The 17,297-nt window shown below is 45.9% G+C and overlaps 1 protein-coding gene across 5 annotated transcripts in view; it reads left to right on the forward strand.

Annotated features, from left to right (window-relative positions):
- SLC35F3 (solute carrier family 35 member F3) overlaps nucleotides 1-17,297 on the forward strand; it is a 425,020-nt gene that overhangs the window by 324,332 nt on the left and 83,391 nt on the right. For all 5 annotated transcript variants that reach the window (XM_051820732.2, XM_070055540.1, XM_070055542.1 and 2 more), the window contains one exon: nucleotides 7,561-7,885. In XM_051820732.2, coding sequence (XP_051676692.1) covers nucleotides 7,561-7,885 — 325 coding nt within the window. The remainder of the gene's footprint in view (nucleotides 1-7,560; nucleotides 7,886-17,297) is intronic.

Here is a 17,297-nt window from a genome sequence, read left to right on the forward strand (position 1 = left end):
TATTCCAACAGTGAAGGTGGCCTCTTGGGCACCCCCCTGTAGCTCAGTACCAGGCAGAAAACATCAAAGGCAAGTGTGAGACCTTCTGGACATCTACATCTGTAGATAGTTACACCAGGTGACTGGTATGGCCACAATCATGAATGGAAAGGCCAGCCTGCCATGAGCTGCAGCCTGGCTTCCAGAAATCTGCCCCCTCCCACTCCCCCTGTCCCCCATCCCAGTGGTGTGTCCCTGTCTGTGGCCTTTCACACCCAGCTGTTGACCTTGTGACTTGTAAGCAAAGCTGCAAAGTGGGCCTGGAGGCCATCAGCAGGAAGCCAGGAAAGCAAACAGAAAAATGCAGAGGAAGTCCATTTTCTGCTGTATATGTGAAACAAGAGTGTCTTGGTCTCCATGCCATTTAGTAACAGGCAGGGGGGAATTTGTATCAGCTGCTGGGACCTTTCAGAGGCCATGGCCTGTGACCTCCTCCAATAGGAATCCCAAGTTTTTAGCCTGTCCTGTGCCCAGAAGCAGCTCAGTGTGTGCAAGCAGACATAAACCAGAGTGCAAACAGTTCAGCCAGGCTGTATGTTCTGGGGGAATGCTTCAAACACACACTCGGACTTGCAGGATTAAGATGGCAGAGTAGGGAGGGAGCCTACTGCTCTAGTCTAGGAGAAGACAATTCTAAAAAAAGTGGAGAGAGTGCAGTATCAGGGAAGAGTTAGGGAGAAAATGGCAGAGGAAAATCCACACAAATTAGAGGGACACAGTGGATCTGCATAGAGGTTGTGGACATGCACAACTCAGGACCCCCAACAGACAGCCTCAGCACCAGTTTTGGAGAGTGAGGTGAGACCAGACTGCACCCAGCCCAAGCCACTGGCGATAAAGTTGCAGGAAAAGCCTTGAGGGAATCCGGCTTGGAATCCTGTGGGAGACAGTGTACCTGCCAAACTAGAGGAGAAAAAAATGGAGGGCACGTTTATCTTGCCCTGATCACCCTCCAACAGCGCCCTGGAACAAGCCAATAGAGCAAGTGCCATTTTGGACATACATACCAGCTGCGTTAGCTCACGTTTGCACTCAGGAACCAGCTGAGTGGAGACTCCTAAGTCTGGCAGGGAGAACTGACAGGGGCCTGGGTGCTTGTGACTGTGGAAGGCTTGTGTGCTGGCACTGTGAAAACAGTGAGACTGCAGAACTGTGAAAGCACTGAGGCTGCGTGGGAAGGCTCAGGGTGTGGCTGGGACTTTGTGCAGTCACTGTGGGAGGCTCCACACGTTCAGGGATCCCTGGTTCCTTAATGAGGGACATCGCCAGGGAATCTTCTTACACTGACGACTGCACAGATCCTTTGTGTGGTCCTTGTGGAAGCATGGATGAATATTAAACCCACTGGAGCTAGTGCCCAGCCACTGGTCTTCTTTGAGGAGAGCAAATGAGCTGAGTCTATGGTAGCCAATGGAGCAAAATAAACCTCCCATCTGATTATAAAAAAAAAGAGGAGATTTACCTCGCCCAACCTGGCTGTCACCTCAACATTCCCTTCACCCTAGAGCACTGAACAGAGCTCCCTGGTGACAGCGACCACACACCTCTAGGTATCCACTGCAAGTAGACACTCCACTAATCCACACAGACATAGTCTAAAGATAAAAGCCACCACAGCAAAACACACACACACACACACAAAACACAAAGAAGAAACCAACGAGTATCTCCACAAATGTCAAATAATACACGCACCAACTCAAGAAACAAGAATAAGGAACACAACATGATGCCCCCCAAAGAATACAATACTTCAATACTAGACTGTGAAATGAAGGAATTTAAGAAATGGCAGAAGTGGAATTCAACAAATTGATTGTAGGATTACTTAGAAGTAATCAGAAGCAAATGCACAAACTAATAAATCTGTACATGCCATGAAAGGAGATTTCTCCCATGTAATTGAGATCTTAAAGAGAAAACAAAATGAAATATTGGAAATGAAGAATTCAATAGAACAAATAAAAAATGCAGTGGAAACCTGAACAACAGAATCTGTTAAGCAGAGGAAAGAATATCAGATTTAGAAGACAAATCACAGGAAATTATACAGTCAGACAAAAAAACAAAATTAGAAATCTAAATACTGTTGGGAATCTACAGGATACTATCAAACGACCCAACATACAGGTTAAAGGAGTTCCTGATGCCATGGAAGAGAGATAGGATTAGAAGGCCTTTTTAGTGAACTAATACCAGAAACTTCCCAAATTTGAAGAAAGGGACATCCAAGTACAGGAAGCACATAGAAATCCTAATAGAGATGACCAGAAAAGATTGTCACCACGACACATTGTAATCAAACTCTCCAGAGTAAAACATAAAGAAAAAATTCTAAAATGTACAAGAGAGAAATGCCAGATTATTTTTAGAGGATCTCCAATTGGACTCACAGTGGACTTCTCATCAAAAACCCTACAATCTAAGAGAATGGCAAGATATATTCCAAATCTTAAGAAAAAAACTTTCAACCAAGAATATTGTACCCTACAAAGCTCTCATTTATAAATGAAGATGAAATAAAGACCTTCCAATACAAAGAGAAATTCAAAGACTTTGTCACCACCCATCCAGCATTGCAACAAATACTTAAGGATGTGCTGCACACAGAAACACAGAAACATGGTCATCACTACGAAAAAAGGTAATGGAAGAAAATCTCCCAGTAAAAGAACAAAGGAAATCCAAGGTTAAAAAAAATACAAATATTTACTGAAAAATGTCAAGGCAAAGTCATTACTTATCAATTCTTCTCAAGTTACTCAAAACAATTGAAAGGGAGGGAATGCTTTCTATGAAGCCAACATCACCTTAATTCCTAAACCTGAAAAAGATGCAACTGAGAAAGAGAACTACAGACCATTTTTCCTGATGAACATAGATGCAAAAATCCTCAACAAAATTCTAGCCTATCAAATCCAATAACATATCATACAGATCATTCACCCAGACCAAATCGGATTTATTCCTGGCATGCAGTGATGGTTCAACATTTGCAAATCAATGTGATACATAACATTAACAAACTGAAGAACAATATATGATTATCTCAATAGATACAGAGAAAGCATTTGATAAAATACAACACCCTTTCATGATGAAAACCCTAAGCAAATTGGGTATAGAAGGAAATTCTCTAAACGCATCAAGGCAATCATTGGTGAACCCACAGCCAGCATCCTATTGATTGGGGAAAAGTTGAAAGCATCCCCACTGAGATCTGGAACCAAACAAGGATGCCCACTCTCACCACTGCCATTTAATATAATCCTGGAAGTTTTAGTCAGAGCCATTAGGCAAGCAAAAGAAGTCAACAGGATACAAATTGGGAAGGAGGAAGTCAAACTATCCCAATTTGCAGATGACATGATTCTATATATAGGGGATTCAAAAGACTCCACTAATAGACTATTGGAACACATAGAAGAGTTTGGTAAAAATAGCAGCATTTAAAATCAATACACAAAAATCAACAGCCTTTGTATACAAAGACAATGACACAGTTGAGAAAAAACTTCTAAGATCAATTCCATTCACAATAGCTACAAAAAATACCTTGGAATAAATTTAGCCAAGGATGTCAAAGATCTCTATGATGAGAATTACAAATCATTAAAGAAAGAAATAGCAAACAATACAAAAAATGGAAAAATCTTCCATGTTCATGGATTGGAAGAATCAATATCCTAAAAATATCCATAGGTCTGAAAACAATTTACAGATTCAACGTGATACCAATCAAAATTCAAGGACATTCTTCTCAGATACAGAAAAAATGATGTTAAAATTCCTATGAAAACACAGGAGATCCCAAATAGCTAAAGCTATATTATAAAAAAAAAGAAGAAGAAAGAAAGAAAGCCAGACACAATATCAGATTTCAAGACATACTACAGGGCAGTTATAATCAAAACAACCTGGCATTGGTACAAAAACAGATGAGTAGATGAATGGAACAGAATAGCAACACCAGAAATCACTCCAAATATTTACAACCAACTTATCTTTGACAGAGAAGCTAAAATCAATCCCTGGAGAAAGACAGACTCTTCAACAAATAATGATGGGAAAACTAGATTTGCACATGCAGAAGTGTGAAACAAGACCCCTACCTTACACCTTACTCAAAAATCCACTCAAAATGGATTAAAGACCTAAATCTATGACCCAATACTATCAAACTATTAGACAACATGAGGAAACCCTGCGAAACATTGGCACAGGCAAAGAGTTCTTGGAAAAGACCTCAGAGGCACAAGCAATGAAAGCCAAAATCAACAAATGGGATTATATAAAATTGAAAAATAAACAGGAAAATGAAGAAACAACCAACAAAATGGGAGAAATTATTTGCAAACTATTCACCTGGTAAAGGTTTAATAACAAGAATATATAAAGAGATCAAGAAACTCCACAACAACAAAACAAACAACCCAGTTAAGAAATGGGCCAAGGACTTAAACAGACATTTTTCAAAAGAGGAAATCTAAATGGCCAACAGACACATGAAAAAATGCTCAGGATCACTAGTTGTCAGGGAAATTCAAATCAAAACCACAATGAGGTTTTACCTCACTCCAGTTAAGATGGCTTTCATATAGAAGTCAACTGGCAAGGATGTGGGGGAAAAGGTACCCCAATCCACTGTTGGTGGGAATGTAAATTGGTAAAGCCACTATGGAAGACAGTATGCAGATACCTCAGAAACCTGAATATAGACCTACTGTATGACAACAGTCATCCCACTCCTGGGAATTTACCCAAGAGAATTGAAATCAGTATATGAAAGAGTTATCTGCACCCCCATGTTTATTGCAGCTCAATTAACAATAGCTAAGACATGGAATCAATCCAAATGCATATCAACTGAAGACTGGATAAAGAAATTATGGGATATGTACACTATTTAATACTATACAGTCATCAAAAAAATGAAGTGCAGTTATTTACAACAGAATGGATGAATCTGGAAAACATCATACTTAGTGAAATAAGCCAGTCCCAAAAGGACAAATACCATATGTTCTCCCTGATCTGTGAGAACTAATAGAGCACCTAAAAGACAATCTGTAGAAGTGAAATTGACATTCTGAAGCAATGACTTGAACAGCCCTTGTCTCAACTGTTGAGGAGCTGTTTTTGTTTTTGTTTTGTTTTTTTTTTTTTTGGTTTTTGTTTGTTTGTTTGTTTTTTTGACAGGCAGAGTGGACAGTGAGAGAGAGAGACAGAGAGAAAAGTCTTCCTTTTCCATTGGTTCACCCTCCAATGGCTGCCGCGGCCAGCGCACCACACTGATCCGATGGCAGGAGCCAGGTACTTATGCTGGTCTCCCATGGGGTGCAGGGCCCAAGGACTTGGGCCATCCTCCACTGCACTTCCCTGGCCACAGCAGAGAGCTGGCCTGGAAGAGGAGCAACCGGGACAGAATCTGGTGCCCGGATCAGGACTAGAACCCGGTGTGCCAGTGCCGCAAGGCGGAGGATTAGCCTAGTGAGCCGCGGCGCTGGCCAAGGAGCTGTTTTTTTAAATACTATTTGTTGAACTCTTTACGTAACATAGAGTTAAACATACATGCATAAAGTCTCTTGAAAATAGATCTCAGTAAAAAATGAAAGTGAGAATAAGAGAGTTAGGAGGAAGAGGGGTGAGAGTATGGGTGTGAGGGCAGGCATGGTGGGAAGAATAACCATGTTTCTAAAGTTGTAATTATGAAGTGTATGAAGTTTGTAACTGTAAAGCTGTATAGTTCTGCATACATTCCTGCAGACTTACAATTAAAAAACTTGACATGGGACCCCAAATCCCCATAGGCTGGGTGGTAAAATACCATCTAAAGTGTTAAAGTGATCATATGGATAGGATTGAGTGTCTGGTAATAATAACAGATAGAATTAAAAAGTAGTGAATGCTCTAACATGAGAAGCAGTTCACACAGCAGATTGATAGAATGACAATCGCTTTAAGTAGCACTCTGACCTCAGAATCAGCCCTTAAGGCATTCTGGTGGCTGAAATGCCCACGAGAGCATTTCAGACATAGAAATCCAAGACAGTGTGGCAAAAAAATGTCCTACATGAAGGACCTTGGTGGGCGAGACCCCAGTGGAAAGAAGTGGTCATCAAAGTAGGATGTACTTTTCTCAGAAAGTAGGAGAAAACTTCCACTTTGCTTATGGCCTTGTCTAAATACTGATGGAGTTTGTGGGTTTGTGGGTTCAGAAGGCTTCTCTAGCTTTGGCAACTCATGTCAGAGCCTTGGGTGATCACTGACGTCATACGTAATAGTGTTAATTGTTAAGTTAACAACAGGAGTCACTGTGCACTAACTCCCCATTTAGGATCTCTGTCCTCAAAGAGTAGTTTTATAGTTATGTCTAAGTGCTTGCAAAAGATTTATCATTCTTGGGTGCTTCTTTAAAGTGAATTAAGTTTCTGGCCATCACCGTGGCTCAATAGGCTAATCCTCCAACTGCAGCACCTGCACACCGGGTTCTAGTCCCGGTCGGGGCACCAGATTCTGTCCCGGTTGCCCCTCTTCCAGGCCACCTCTCTGCTATGGCCTGGGAGTGCAGTGGAGGATGGCCCAGGTACTTGGGCCCTGCACCCGCATGGGAGACCAGGAGAAGCGTGGTGTGCCGGCTGCAGCGCACGGGCCGTGGCGGCCATTGGAGGGTGAACCAACGGCAAAAGGAAGACCTTTCTCTCTGTCTCTCTCTCTCTCTCATTGTCCACTCTGCCTTTCAAAAAATAAATAAATAAAAAATAAAGTGAATTAAGTTTCTAAAAAAAAAGGGAGTGAAATTAACTTCAAGATGCAATGACCTTGAACAGCTCGTGTCTCTACTGTTGAGAAACAGTTTTTTGTTTTTGCTTTTCTTATGCAAACTGTTGAATTCTTTACTTAGTATGGAATTGGTCATCTGTGTATCAAGTTAATCAAAAACGAATCTTACTGGAGAATGGGGCTGTGGAAGGAAGAGGAAGGAGGGGGAGAGGTGGAAGGGGGGGTGGGAGGGCAGCTATGGTGGGAAGAATATTCCTAAAGCTGTATTTATGAAATGTATGAAATTTGTATTCCTTAAATAAAAGGTTTCTTTGGGAAAAGTTAAAAGAAGTGACTTACAAAACATTTTTAATATTTTTGCATATATCATAAATAAATATTTGAACCGTGAAAACACACACCCACACAAACACCCCTATTGAATTAAAATTCTGATGGAGGGGTGTGGCCTATGATTCTGCATTTCCAATACGCTCCCCAGGGGAGGCAGGCAAACGGTCTGTTCATGCTGCTGGGTCCAGGGACAATACTTAGGGAGCCCATGGTCTGGTGGATAAGAAATTCCATGCAAACGTCTTCCATGTGAGTTCCATGTCACATGTTTGCCCCCTCCCGAAAGCTGCCCCTGTGCCTGCCATCTCTCCCTGTCCCCCAGGTGGCCAGCTACCGCTCACCCGCTGGCCACGACGGGCAGGTGAATGTCTGCAGCCCGGTTAACCGCACCCTTCTCTTCCCTAGGGGAGGAGCGCCCCCGAGACTCCCCGGGCCCGGCGGAGGCCCAGGCGCCGGCCGGGACGGAGACTGGCGGCAGGACGAGCCAACGTTGCTGGACGTGCCCCCGGGCGCAGCTCAGGAAGATTTTCTGGGGTGTGGCGGTCGTGCTGTGCGTGTGTTCCTCCTGGGCGGGCTCCACGCAGCTCGCCAAGCTGACCTTCAGGAAATTCGACGCGCCCTTCACCCTCACGTGGTTTGCCACCAACTGGAACTTTCTGTTCTTCCCGTTGTACTATGCGGGGCACATCTGCAAGTCTGCGGAGAAGCAGTCGGTGAAGCAGAGATTCAGGTAGGCGCCTCCTGGCTGGCGGCCCTTATACCAGCCCCCATGCTGCTCTGGGCTGCCCCTCGGCGGCAGACACTGGCATTGGCCGGTGGGAGCAAGCGGTGAGATAACCGCAAATGCACCTGCTCTCTGTGGCCTCAATTCTCTCAGCTCTCGCTGGTGAATGCCTCCGTTCTCTGCCTCCTGCCCCTCTCAGCCCTCGGAGCTCCATTACGAGAAACAGGAGCGGGCAGGTGGTCGCTTGTAGTTCTCAGAAAGAGTAGAGATGGGAACAGAACTTTGCACCTCGGGTGAGGTACAGACCATGAGTCTTTGGAGTTGAGTGACTCGGCTGCTTCCTGTAGCTTACCTCCCTCTTGGGATTTTCCCCAAAAGGGCTTCCTTTTGGTTCTGTCTTTAACCCATGACGTTCCTTCCTTCAAGGATGTGATAGCGTGGGGCTGAAGATTGATCAGAAAGTGTGGTGATGGAAACCAAGGTAGTGTCTGTCCTTTGTTGGTGGTGGTCATTCCTGCGGAGTCCATTGGAGTGCCATCCCTTTCGAAACGAAGCCGGAAACCCTGACCTCAATCCCCTACTTCGGTATACAGCAGGGTTCCCAAGGGCTCCCCAGGAGCCTCACATTGCTTCTGTTGACCCATGGAGCCCATCAGTGCCTCTAAGTTCCCTGCATGTTTGCCCCAAGTTGGAGGCCCTCCACGGGCTGTGTCAAGAGGCCTCGCCAAAAAAAAAAAAAAAAAAAAAAAACAAAAAAAAAACAGGAAAGAATGCCAGCCAAATTGATAAGTAGGCCTTGAAAGCTTCTCTTTGATCAGTCCCAGAGGTGAACACACATCACCAATGAGAGACTGCTTACTCCTCCACTGCTGCCTCTTTCCCACCTCCTCCCCACTCCACCGAACACCCCCTCAAACTGCCGCTTCCCATTTACTGTCTGCTTCAAACTTCAGCAGAGTTCTGGAGTTGCCCTTGGAAGACAGAGATCACTAAAAACATCTCTGGGCCAAGGGGCAAAGAGGTCTGGGAATGGAAGTCTCGATTTGGAACAGAATTTCTCTCTGGACTCCACCTTGTGCAATTACAGGTGGAAGTACAGGTGTTGTGCCGTTTTCACGTGCAGAAGCAATTTGGCCTGGCTCCTGTAAAAGGACAACTTGTAAATCAGAACGCAGATTCTAGAGGAAAGAACTCTGGTTCCGGAGTCAGTCACAGGCTCGGCCTCCTGTGCCCCCCTTAGTGAAATGGATTTGGAGCAAATTCTGGAGACAAGGCAGGCAGGGCAGGGAGTGTTGAGACGTAGAGCAATTCCCCGCGGACCGGCCAGAAATTGCTAAGAGGCACTTAAGCACCTCTTCTGAATAGCAGCCAAAAACAGAGGAAAGCAAACAGATTTAGAAACACTGATAGGGGCCCAGATTGTCCCAACAGCAAGAATAAAGTGATGGCCTGCTTCTAGTCCCAGCAAAAAGCAAATGTTCGGTAAATGATGTATTTAAGAGTCGGTAGCCCTAAGTGTGTTTAACTTGTAATGAGAAATTTGTCTTTCTTTAAACTGGCCCATAAATATGCACAAATTTTATGTGTCTCTTAAAAAAATTTTTAACAGGCTAAATTAATATGTTGGTGCCTGTGATGAAATGCCAGAAGCGAGCTGAGCTGATGCACCCTTCTTTGAGAAAGAATTATTAGAAGAGAAGATAGAAAGCTCCTTCACTGTACCTTTAACCATGCAGGCCAAAATAGTGCCACGAACACCCGCATCGGGTAGCACTGGCTGCTGTCCCAGACATGTGCCATGGCCATTGCCTGTCTAGATGAGGCTGTCACTGCCAGCCCCAAGGGCAGCCCCAGCACTAGGTAAGCTATGGTGCTGAAAATCCACCCTCCACAATTATAGTTGGAAGTGCAAGTGTTGTGCTTTGTTCATATTCAGAAGGAACTTGGCCTGGCTCCTTTAAAAGAACTTGATAATCAGAACACAAATTCTAGAGGAAGGGGCTCTGATGGAGCTTGAGTTGAATCACATGATCAATTTCCTGTGCCCCCCTCCCCCCTTACTGACATGGATTTGGAGCAAATTCTGGAGGGAATTCACAGAGGGAATCAAACTCAGGGGTGGCTAAAAGGGCAAGGCAGAAAAAAATGAGAGGTCACAGAAGGGGATTAGTTACGCTTAGAAAACCATTAGCACCTTAGTTTCAGTCTATTATTTTTCTATAAAAAGTGTCCCCAGAGAATCATGAAAGAATTCCAGTGACTGCTGTGCTGACTGGGGAACAATGTGGGGGTGGGAGATAATTCTAACTTGATGGGTGAGTTCAGTTAAAACCTTGCCGGGTTGCTATCATAACACTTAGCTCCACCTCTTAAAAACTCTTTCTGATTCTAAGTTGTGTTTCTTTGTGGCTGAGCACAGCTGCTGGTTTACCAGACAATTACTAGACGTGTCAATCAGGTCATGAATGCCATGGGAGGGATGAAGAGAGAGTCTTTCTCCAACAAGGGAGAGAAAAATTTCAACATCACAAGCCTTCCTTAGGAAATCACGACTCTGTCGCAGCCCAGATTGGGAGTACTTTAAACACACTTTAAATTCTCAATTCTCAGAAATTGAGGGAAGCTGAAATCACATCTTCCATCATCAAGCTTTTATCCAAATTAATGTCAGAGACATTTAGAGTGAGCTGAGGTGATGTGTCTCTTGGCTAAGAGCATGTAGGCAAGGAGTTGAGAAGAGGAGACAAGGAGAAACATGTTCCACAGAGAAAGAAGCTGGACAGATGAGCCAGCTTTTCCTGTAGTTATCACCACAAAGTCAAGTGGAACCTTCTTTTCTCCATGTCTGCCTGAGCTGCTTCTCCAAAGTGAGCCTAGCGTACAACTGCAAGCACCTGGCCAGGCTTCAGGTCTTGCTGGAGACCCACTCACATTGACTAGAGCTGGGTGGGAACAAGAATCGGCTTTCCTGACCAACTCCTAGGAGATTCTGGGTACTGCTGGCCCACAGAGGCTGCAGTTGGTATCAACTACAGGTTTTTTAAAATACTACCAGTCTGACCAAATGTGAGAAGCAGGCCTCACCTCGCCACCTACAACTGACTCTTTGTGGGGGCCCAGAGAATGTTTGAGTCCTAGTCCTCCATCACTTGTAAGGGGAGATGATGTGGGCACCGCATTTAAGCTTTGGGAGCCTCAGATGCCCACTTGCAAATGGAATGCACCACCTTGCACAAGATTTCTGTGTGAGCCAATGAGACACCCTGTATGAAAGTGCCCTGTGAACCCTAACACGCCACATACATGCCAGGGGCCAACTCTGCATTGTGATCTCTGTGGGTTGTTTCAGAGGATGTAGCCCATGCTTTTTTCTTCATCGGCTGTCTGTTGATGGTTCATTTAAACTACCCGAATGTTAACCTCTACAGTACCTTGCAAGTTCTCATCTTGAAGAAATTTAGCCCTGGCAGCTGCACAGAGAATACTAGAATACTAACCAGGGCTTCTCCTGATCGGACACTATGGTTGGGAATTAGAGTATGAATGGGAGAACTTCTCAGCCTGACCTATTGGGTTTTCAGGCCCTGCCTTGTGGTCTGTCTAGCAAGCACCCCAACCATCCTGGGGTTCAGCAAGCTCCTCCTTTTCCTCATGATTGTTACCCCACCCTCGTCTTCCCTGTGTCTCACTGACAGCTGGCCTCAGGGGTGCTCTGAGAACTTGGGTCTACAGAGACACTTGAGGACACTATGGGAACTGGTCTCCTGGATAGCTGTGCACCTGGGAAAGGTGAAGGGAGGAGACTATGTCAGGTGCACGACCCTGGAAAAACTGTCCTGGGCAGGGATAACAATGCACGACATCCCAGACCCTCTTTCCCTGGGAAGACGGGATAGGAAGATAGCGTTCCAGGTACAAGAAGCTGCCACAGTCAGTGGAAACCAGGCTGCAACAGACCTGGGGCATCTGCAGTCTTGTCAGAAAGTCTTCCAGGAATTCCCAGCAGCAGTGAATTGCTTTCAAAAGCAAATATGAGGATCTTCTGAGGCTGCCAGACGAAGGAAGGATACAGTGGTGACAGGTGTTTTCCTCTGCCTTTTCTAGTTCCAGGCTTCTGTGTGACAGCCAATTGATTCTGCTTCAGTGTCTGGGGACAAGAAGGGGGAAAGGGGAGTTTGGCTGCCTTTCATCTTAGATCCTGCAGGGCCCCGTGCACATATCCAGCTGCACAGACTCAGGCAGGAGCTGTCTTGGGTCTGTAACATTCATGCACCACTCCAAGCTTGAAGAGCTGAATAGAGCAGTTGCAATCTGGATATTGCAGATCTGCTGTAGGTGAGGATTAAGGGATATGCTGAGGAATGCTTCCTTTCCTCAAGGAGCCCAAGACCTGGTAAGGTGGTCAGATGATCAGATAAGATAGTGAGATACACAGGGGAGTCAGGGCGGAGGCCCACGTGCATGTGACCTAGGGCAAGGTGGAAGGTTTCTTAGAGGAAGTGAGCTAGGAACAGCTTCCTTCAGAATGGGTAGGGGGTTCTCTAGGGGCTACAAGAGGAGATCCAGAACATTCTGGGCAGATGTATTGTCCTGGAAAAGCACAGAGGGTGGAGCCAGATCTGTGTTGTGTGTATGGAGTCTGAGGGAGCTCTCCCTGGGGTACAGGAGGTGAGGGAGGTCAAAGAGCAGACCTGGCAGTTAGGCCGGACAGACTATGGCAAGCCTCCCGCACCGTGTGGAGGAATTTCGGTTCTGGCATGAAGATTGGCTGCAGCTCCTGGAGCCATGATCAGGTTAAAACTTCAGAAATGCCGTTCCTCCAGCTCTGTCGAGGAGGAAATAGAAGGCAAGGCTGGAGGTTGGTGCAGTTTGCCAAACATGTGTGTGACACAGATGTTGTTCCTGATCCTAAGGAACTCACAACCTAGTGGGAGAGAGGCCCACAAAGAAAATGAAAGGGCAGACGGGGAGGAGGCTGGGCAGGAACTAGGGGCAGACAGCTTGGCTGTGGCTTGGGTGTGAGGACAGAGCAGGGAATATTTTAGGTTCAAAAGTTACACGGAGGCCCGGATGAGAAGGACTTTGGGCACCAGATGAGGGGCTGGGCCTTATTCTCTAGACAACAGGAGACTTCTAAAATTTGAGGGGAGGCTTGTTCTAATCAGAGCTGCTTTGAACAGTAGGAGTCATGGTGTGAATTATGTAACTAGTACAGCATATGTTCCATTTCACAGAAGAGACCCAGTGACTGCTAGAGGTTTGGGGGGGAGGGGGAAGCGGGTGGGGGTGCCTAGTTCCTGAGCAATATCAGAACTTGAAGTGGAAATACTCAAGTACTATAAAACCACCTCTCTCTCCTTGATCTGTCAACTTCTTCAGCCTACTGCAAACTCTTATGTTGGAGAAAAGGACTTAGTTATCATTTTCATCAAACTCAAATATTCTAGAAACAGGAGGGAAATGGTCTTTCCAGAAAATATGCTAGCAACTTCTCAGGCACAACGGGGAACGGTGAGGCATTGCCAAGGCAGCGCAAATTAGTGATGCCCCTGGATCTCCCTGTGTTCCTGTGCTGTCAGGCCTCACATTCGATGCAAGCCCATTGATTTCTTTGCTTGCCTTTTCTCACCCTGAGCAATAGGCACGTTCTGGCCTGTCGTTACCATCAACTGTTCTTCCTCCTAGGGTGAGGCCCCTTCAGAAACAAGGCAGCAGGGCCTCTCTAACCTGAGAGGATAGGGGTAGGCCTTCAGCATATCTGGGATATGCTGGTTAAATATCCGAACACCTGTCAAGGATTTCCGTGTGAAGCTGAGCAGTGGGAGGAGCTTACCTCTTCTAGTCTTGTGCTTTCAGAGCCTAATTCAGCTGCAGCAATGTTACTTCAACTCCATTGATGTTTTTCCAAAGGTCATTTCCAATGCGCACGTTTGTGTTTAAGGTATGGGTTTGAAGAATGGTAGCCGTATCAGTGTAATTACAGCTTTATAGGGTTCAGGGTACCCTAGACTGGAATTATCAATGAGAGATGTGGTAGTGCCAGGGTCCTTGTAAACTTTTGCAGGATCAGTGATAGCAGATGGTGGCAAGCAATGAGGGATGGCTTCCCAGGAAGGGATGTCTAATGGCTCCTGAGGCACTTGCGTGAGTTGGATAATGAGGAGGGCTCAAGTGTTTGGTATGCCAAAGGCAAAGAGAGGCATGTGCAGGTGTGTGCACATTTGCAGGTTGTGACCAGAAGGCTCAAGCCCCACCTGATCCCACCAGCCTAATGTTCAGCCATTTTTTACTTTCTGTGTGAGTTTCAGTCATAGAGTCAAGACTAGTGAGCCAGCTCATAGGCACCTTGAACATTTAGAATCTCACTGAACTGGGCACAAGATCCTGTGCATAGAGAGCTAGAAGACCAGGAGGGATTCTGAGGATTCCCTGATCCAACTCATTCATATCATCAAAGGTGCTCAAAAAACGGGCATGAGAGCCCATGTTCTCAGCAACCCCAGACTTTTCCAGATGCTATCAGGAAAGAAGTGGGTCATGCTGTCTTTCTGCATAGGAAAGGACCTGGAGGCAGTGCCTGGGCAGAATGAAGCAATAGCACTAAGAATACTACTAATCCATGCTTGGGATACTACGATAAATGGCAAGAATGCAGGCTTGGGTTGGAAACCCATCTCTGCTTGTGTTAAGCTACATGGGCATAGTAGATAAGTCAACTAAAAGTTCTAAGCCTTGGCTCTTATCTGAAAAATGGTGACCCTAATATCCACCTTGAAGTGATGCTATTGGGATTGTGTTGATCATGTGTTTAAAGGATTAAAAACAATAATTAAATATGAGAGTGTATAAAAAGCCCCAAACTGTTTGGTTCAGAGGTTTTCCTACCCATCTTCTGTTGGTTGCAAATGTGGATCCGACCAAACTCATTCAAACTGTGGCTCCTGCTCTCTCTGGGTCATAAAATGATGATGATGATGATGATAATGGTGATGGTGGTGATGCCAATGCCAATGGTGATTATGGAAAACCCCGGGTGCCTGAGTCTTCCTCCCCGTGAAGGTTCAGTTCAGATAAGCCATGTAGTTGTGTGCAGAGCCTACACTGGGGGGATAGCTTCCTGCCTTCTCATTACTATAGGCTGTTGTGATAGGTGGGGGGCATTTCTTGACAGAGATGTGCTTTGGGACAACTGACAGGAAAGGGGGCAGACATCTGATGTGGTACATACCGTTGTCACATCATTCTAGAACATGAGCTTCAGGCCACACAGAAATTGGAGGTGACCCATTGGTCTAGCAAGCCATGTCCTATGAAGCTTGTGATGCTCTGCTTGTTTGTTTTTTGAAAGTTAAAAATCAAAAGGAGGAAGTGGGGAATGCAGAATGCCAAAGTAGATGCATCCCCTGTCTTACCATTGTTCTTCTACTGACACCCCTGAGCGCTTACTGTGCACAACTCTTAGCTAGAATGGAATGGCCACCCTACATGTCATAGAAGCAGACGTGATCATGGCACTTCCTGCCTGTACAACATTTGAGCACCTACAAGTGTCACACTCACTCCAGGTCCCAGAGATATAAAAAAGGAATGAGGCCATGTGTGGGGAAGGGATGCTAGGCTTCTGTATATGTCTAATTTACTTGGGACCCCAGGCTTTGAATTAGGCAAGCTTGAATTCCCAGATCCACCGCTTACAAGCCCTGTGACTTTGGGTGAGATAATTCTAAGTGCTCCTTTAGCTTTACCTCTTCTGTCTTCAAAAATGGCTGTTTACACAAGGAGGCTTTCAAGCTGTGCAGCACAAACTGCCCTGCCTAGAACATGTCCCTCAGTTCATGCCCTGCTGCCGGAACGATGACCCCTTTGGCGGTGGGGATCATTGTTGTGTGTTGCCCACGCTCATGATGACTTTTCTGCACATGCCATATTCCTTGGGGTCATTTAATTTTTTACTAAGCCACAGGACAAAGGTACATTTTGGCCCTTTTGTTGTTTCCCATGTTATTTCATTATATTACATTGCACTAGGTTTTCCTCAGCTGAGGGCTCAGGAGCTAAGGGGCAAAGAAATTGCTGGAAATGGCAATGTCTGATTTTTTTTTTTTTTTGACAGGCAGAGTGGACAGTGAGAGAGAGGGACAGAGAGAAAGGTCTTCCTTTGCCGTTGGTTCACCCTCCAATGGCCGCCACGGCCGGCGCGCTGCGGCCGGCGCACCGCGCTGATCCGATGGCAGGAGCCAGGAGCCAGGTGCTTTTCCTGGTCTCCCATGGGGTGCAGGGCCCAAGCACCTGGGCCATCCTCCACTGCACTCCCTGGCCACAGCAGAGAGCTGGCCTGGAAGAGGGGCAACCGGGACAGAATCCGGTGCCCCGACCGGGACTAGAACCCGGTGTGCCGGCGCCGCAAGGCGGAGGATTAGCCTAGTGAGCCGCGGCGCCGGCCGATGTCTGATTTTAAAGAAAAATCAAACTGCACCCTTTGCTATGGTCAGGGTCGGTGCTGAGTGCTCCCTGGAGTCAGCCCTGCTTCCCAGTCACATCTACTTCCAGCATGACCGGAACAGAGGGCCTTGTGCCTGGGCCTTGCTGGGCCGCTGCTCCTCTCTGCCTGTTCCTCACCTCACTGCGGATCTGGTCCTGCAAGGCTCGAGGAGAGGTCTCCGTGAGGGTCCTAGGAAACGTCTGACGCGTTTTCTTCTTTTTTTTATTCTTATTTTATTTGTTTGAAAGGCAGAGTTAGAGAGAGGGGAAGATATACACACACATGGGGAGAGAGAGAGAGAGAGAGAGAGAGAGAGAGAGAGAGAGAATCTTCCATCCACTGGATCACTCTCCAAATGGCCTCAGTGGCTGGGACTGGGCCAGGCCATAGCCAGGAGCCAGAAACTCCCTCTAGGTCTCCCACATGGGTGCAGGGGCCCAAGCATTTGGGACATCTCTTACTGCTTTCACAGGCACATTAGCAGGAAACTGGATTGGAAGTGAAGCAGCCGGCACATGAACCAGCACCCAACCCGTTTCACCACAACACCGGCCCCTTCTGATGCGTTTTCTAGCCTGGATCATCATCTAAGGGGACTCCAGCTGCAAATGCTTTCCCTATGTCTTAGAACAGTGAACTTGGCTCTGTATTATTTAAAGTTCTTATTGGTTTCATGGATATACCCTTTACTGTCTTACTGAGTTGTTGCAAAAGACAAAAAAAATCCAATTGGCCAGAGTAAACTGCTTTTTCTGATATTCATGCAAATATTATTATTGTGCTTCCTGGACCTTCTAAAATAGAATTATAGTAATTACATTTACCTCCTCAGCTGTTTTCTACTTTAAGCAGAGAGGGAAAAATATGATTTATGTACTTAATGCAGCATTTAAGAGTACATCAGGATCATTTCACGCTTTTCTACCTAAGTGCCTT

Source organism: Oryctolagus cuniculus, chromosome 13 (assembly GCF_964237555.1).
Source record: "Oryctolagus cuniculus chromosome 13, mOryCun1.1, whole genome shotgun sequence".
NCBI lineage: Eukaryota > Metazoa > Chordata > Mammalia > Lagomorpha > Leporidae > Oryctolagus > Oryctolagus cuniculus.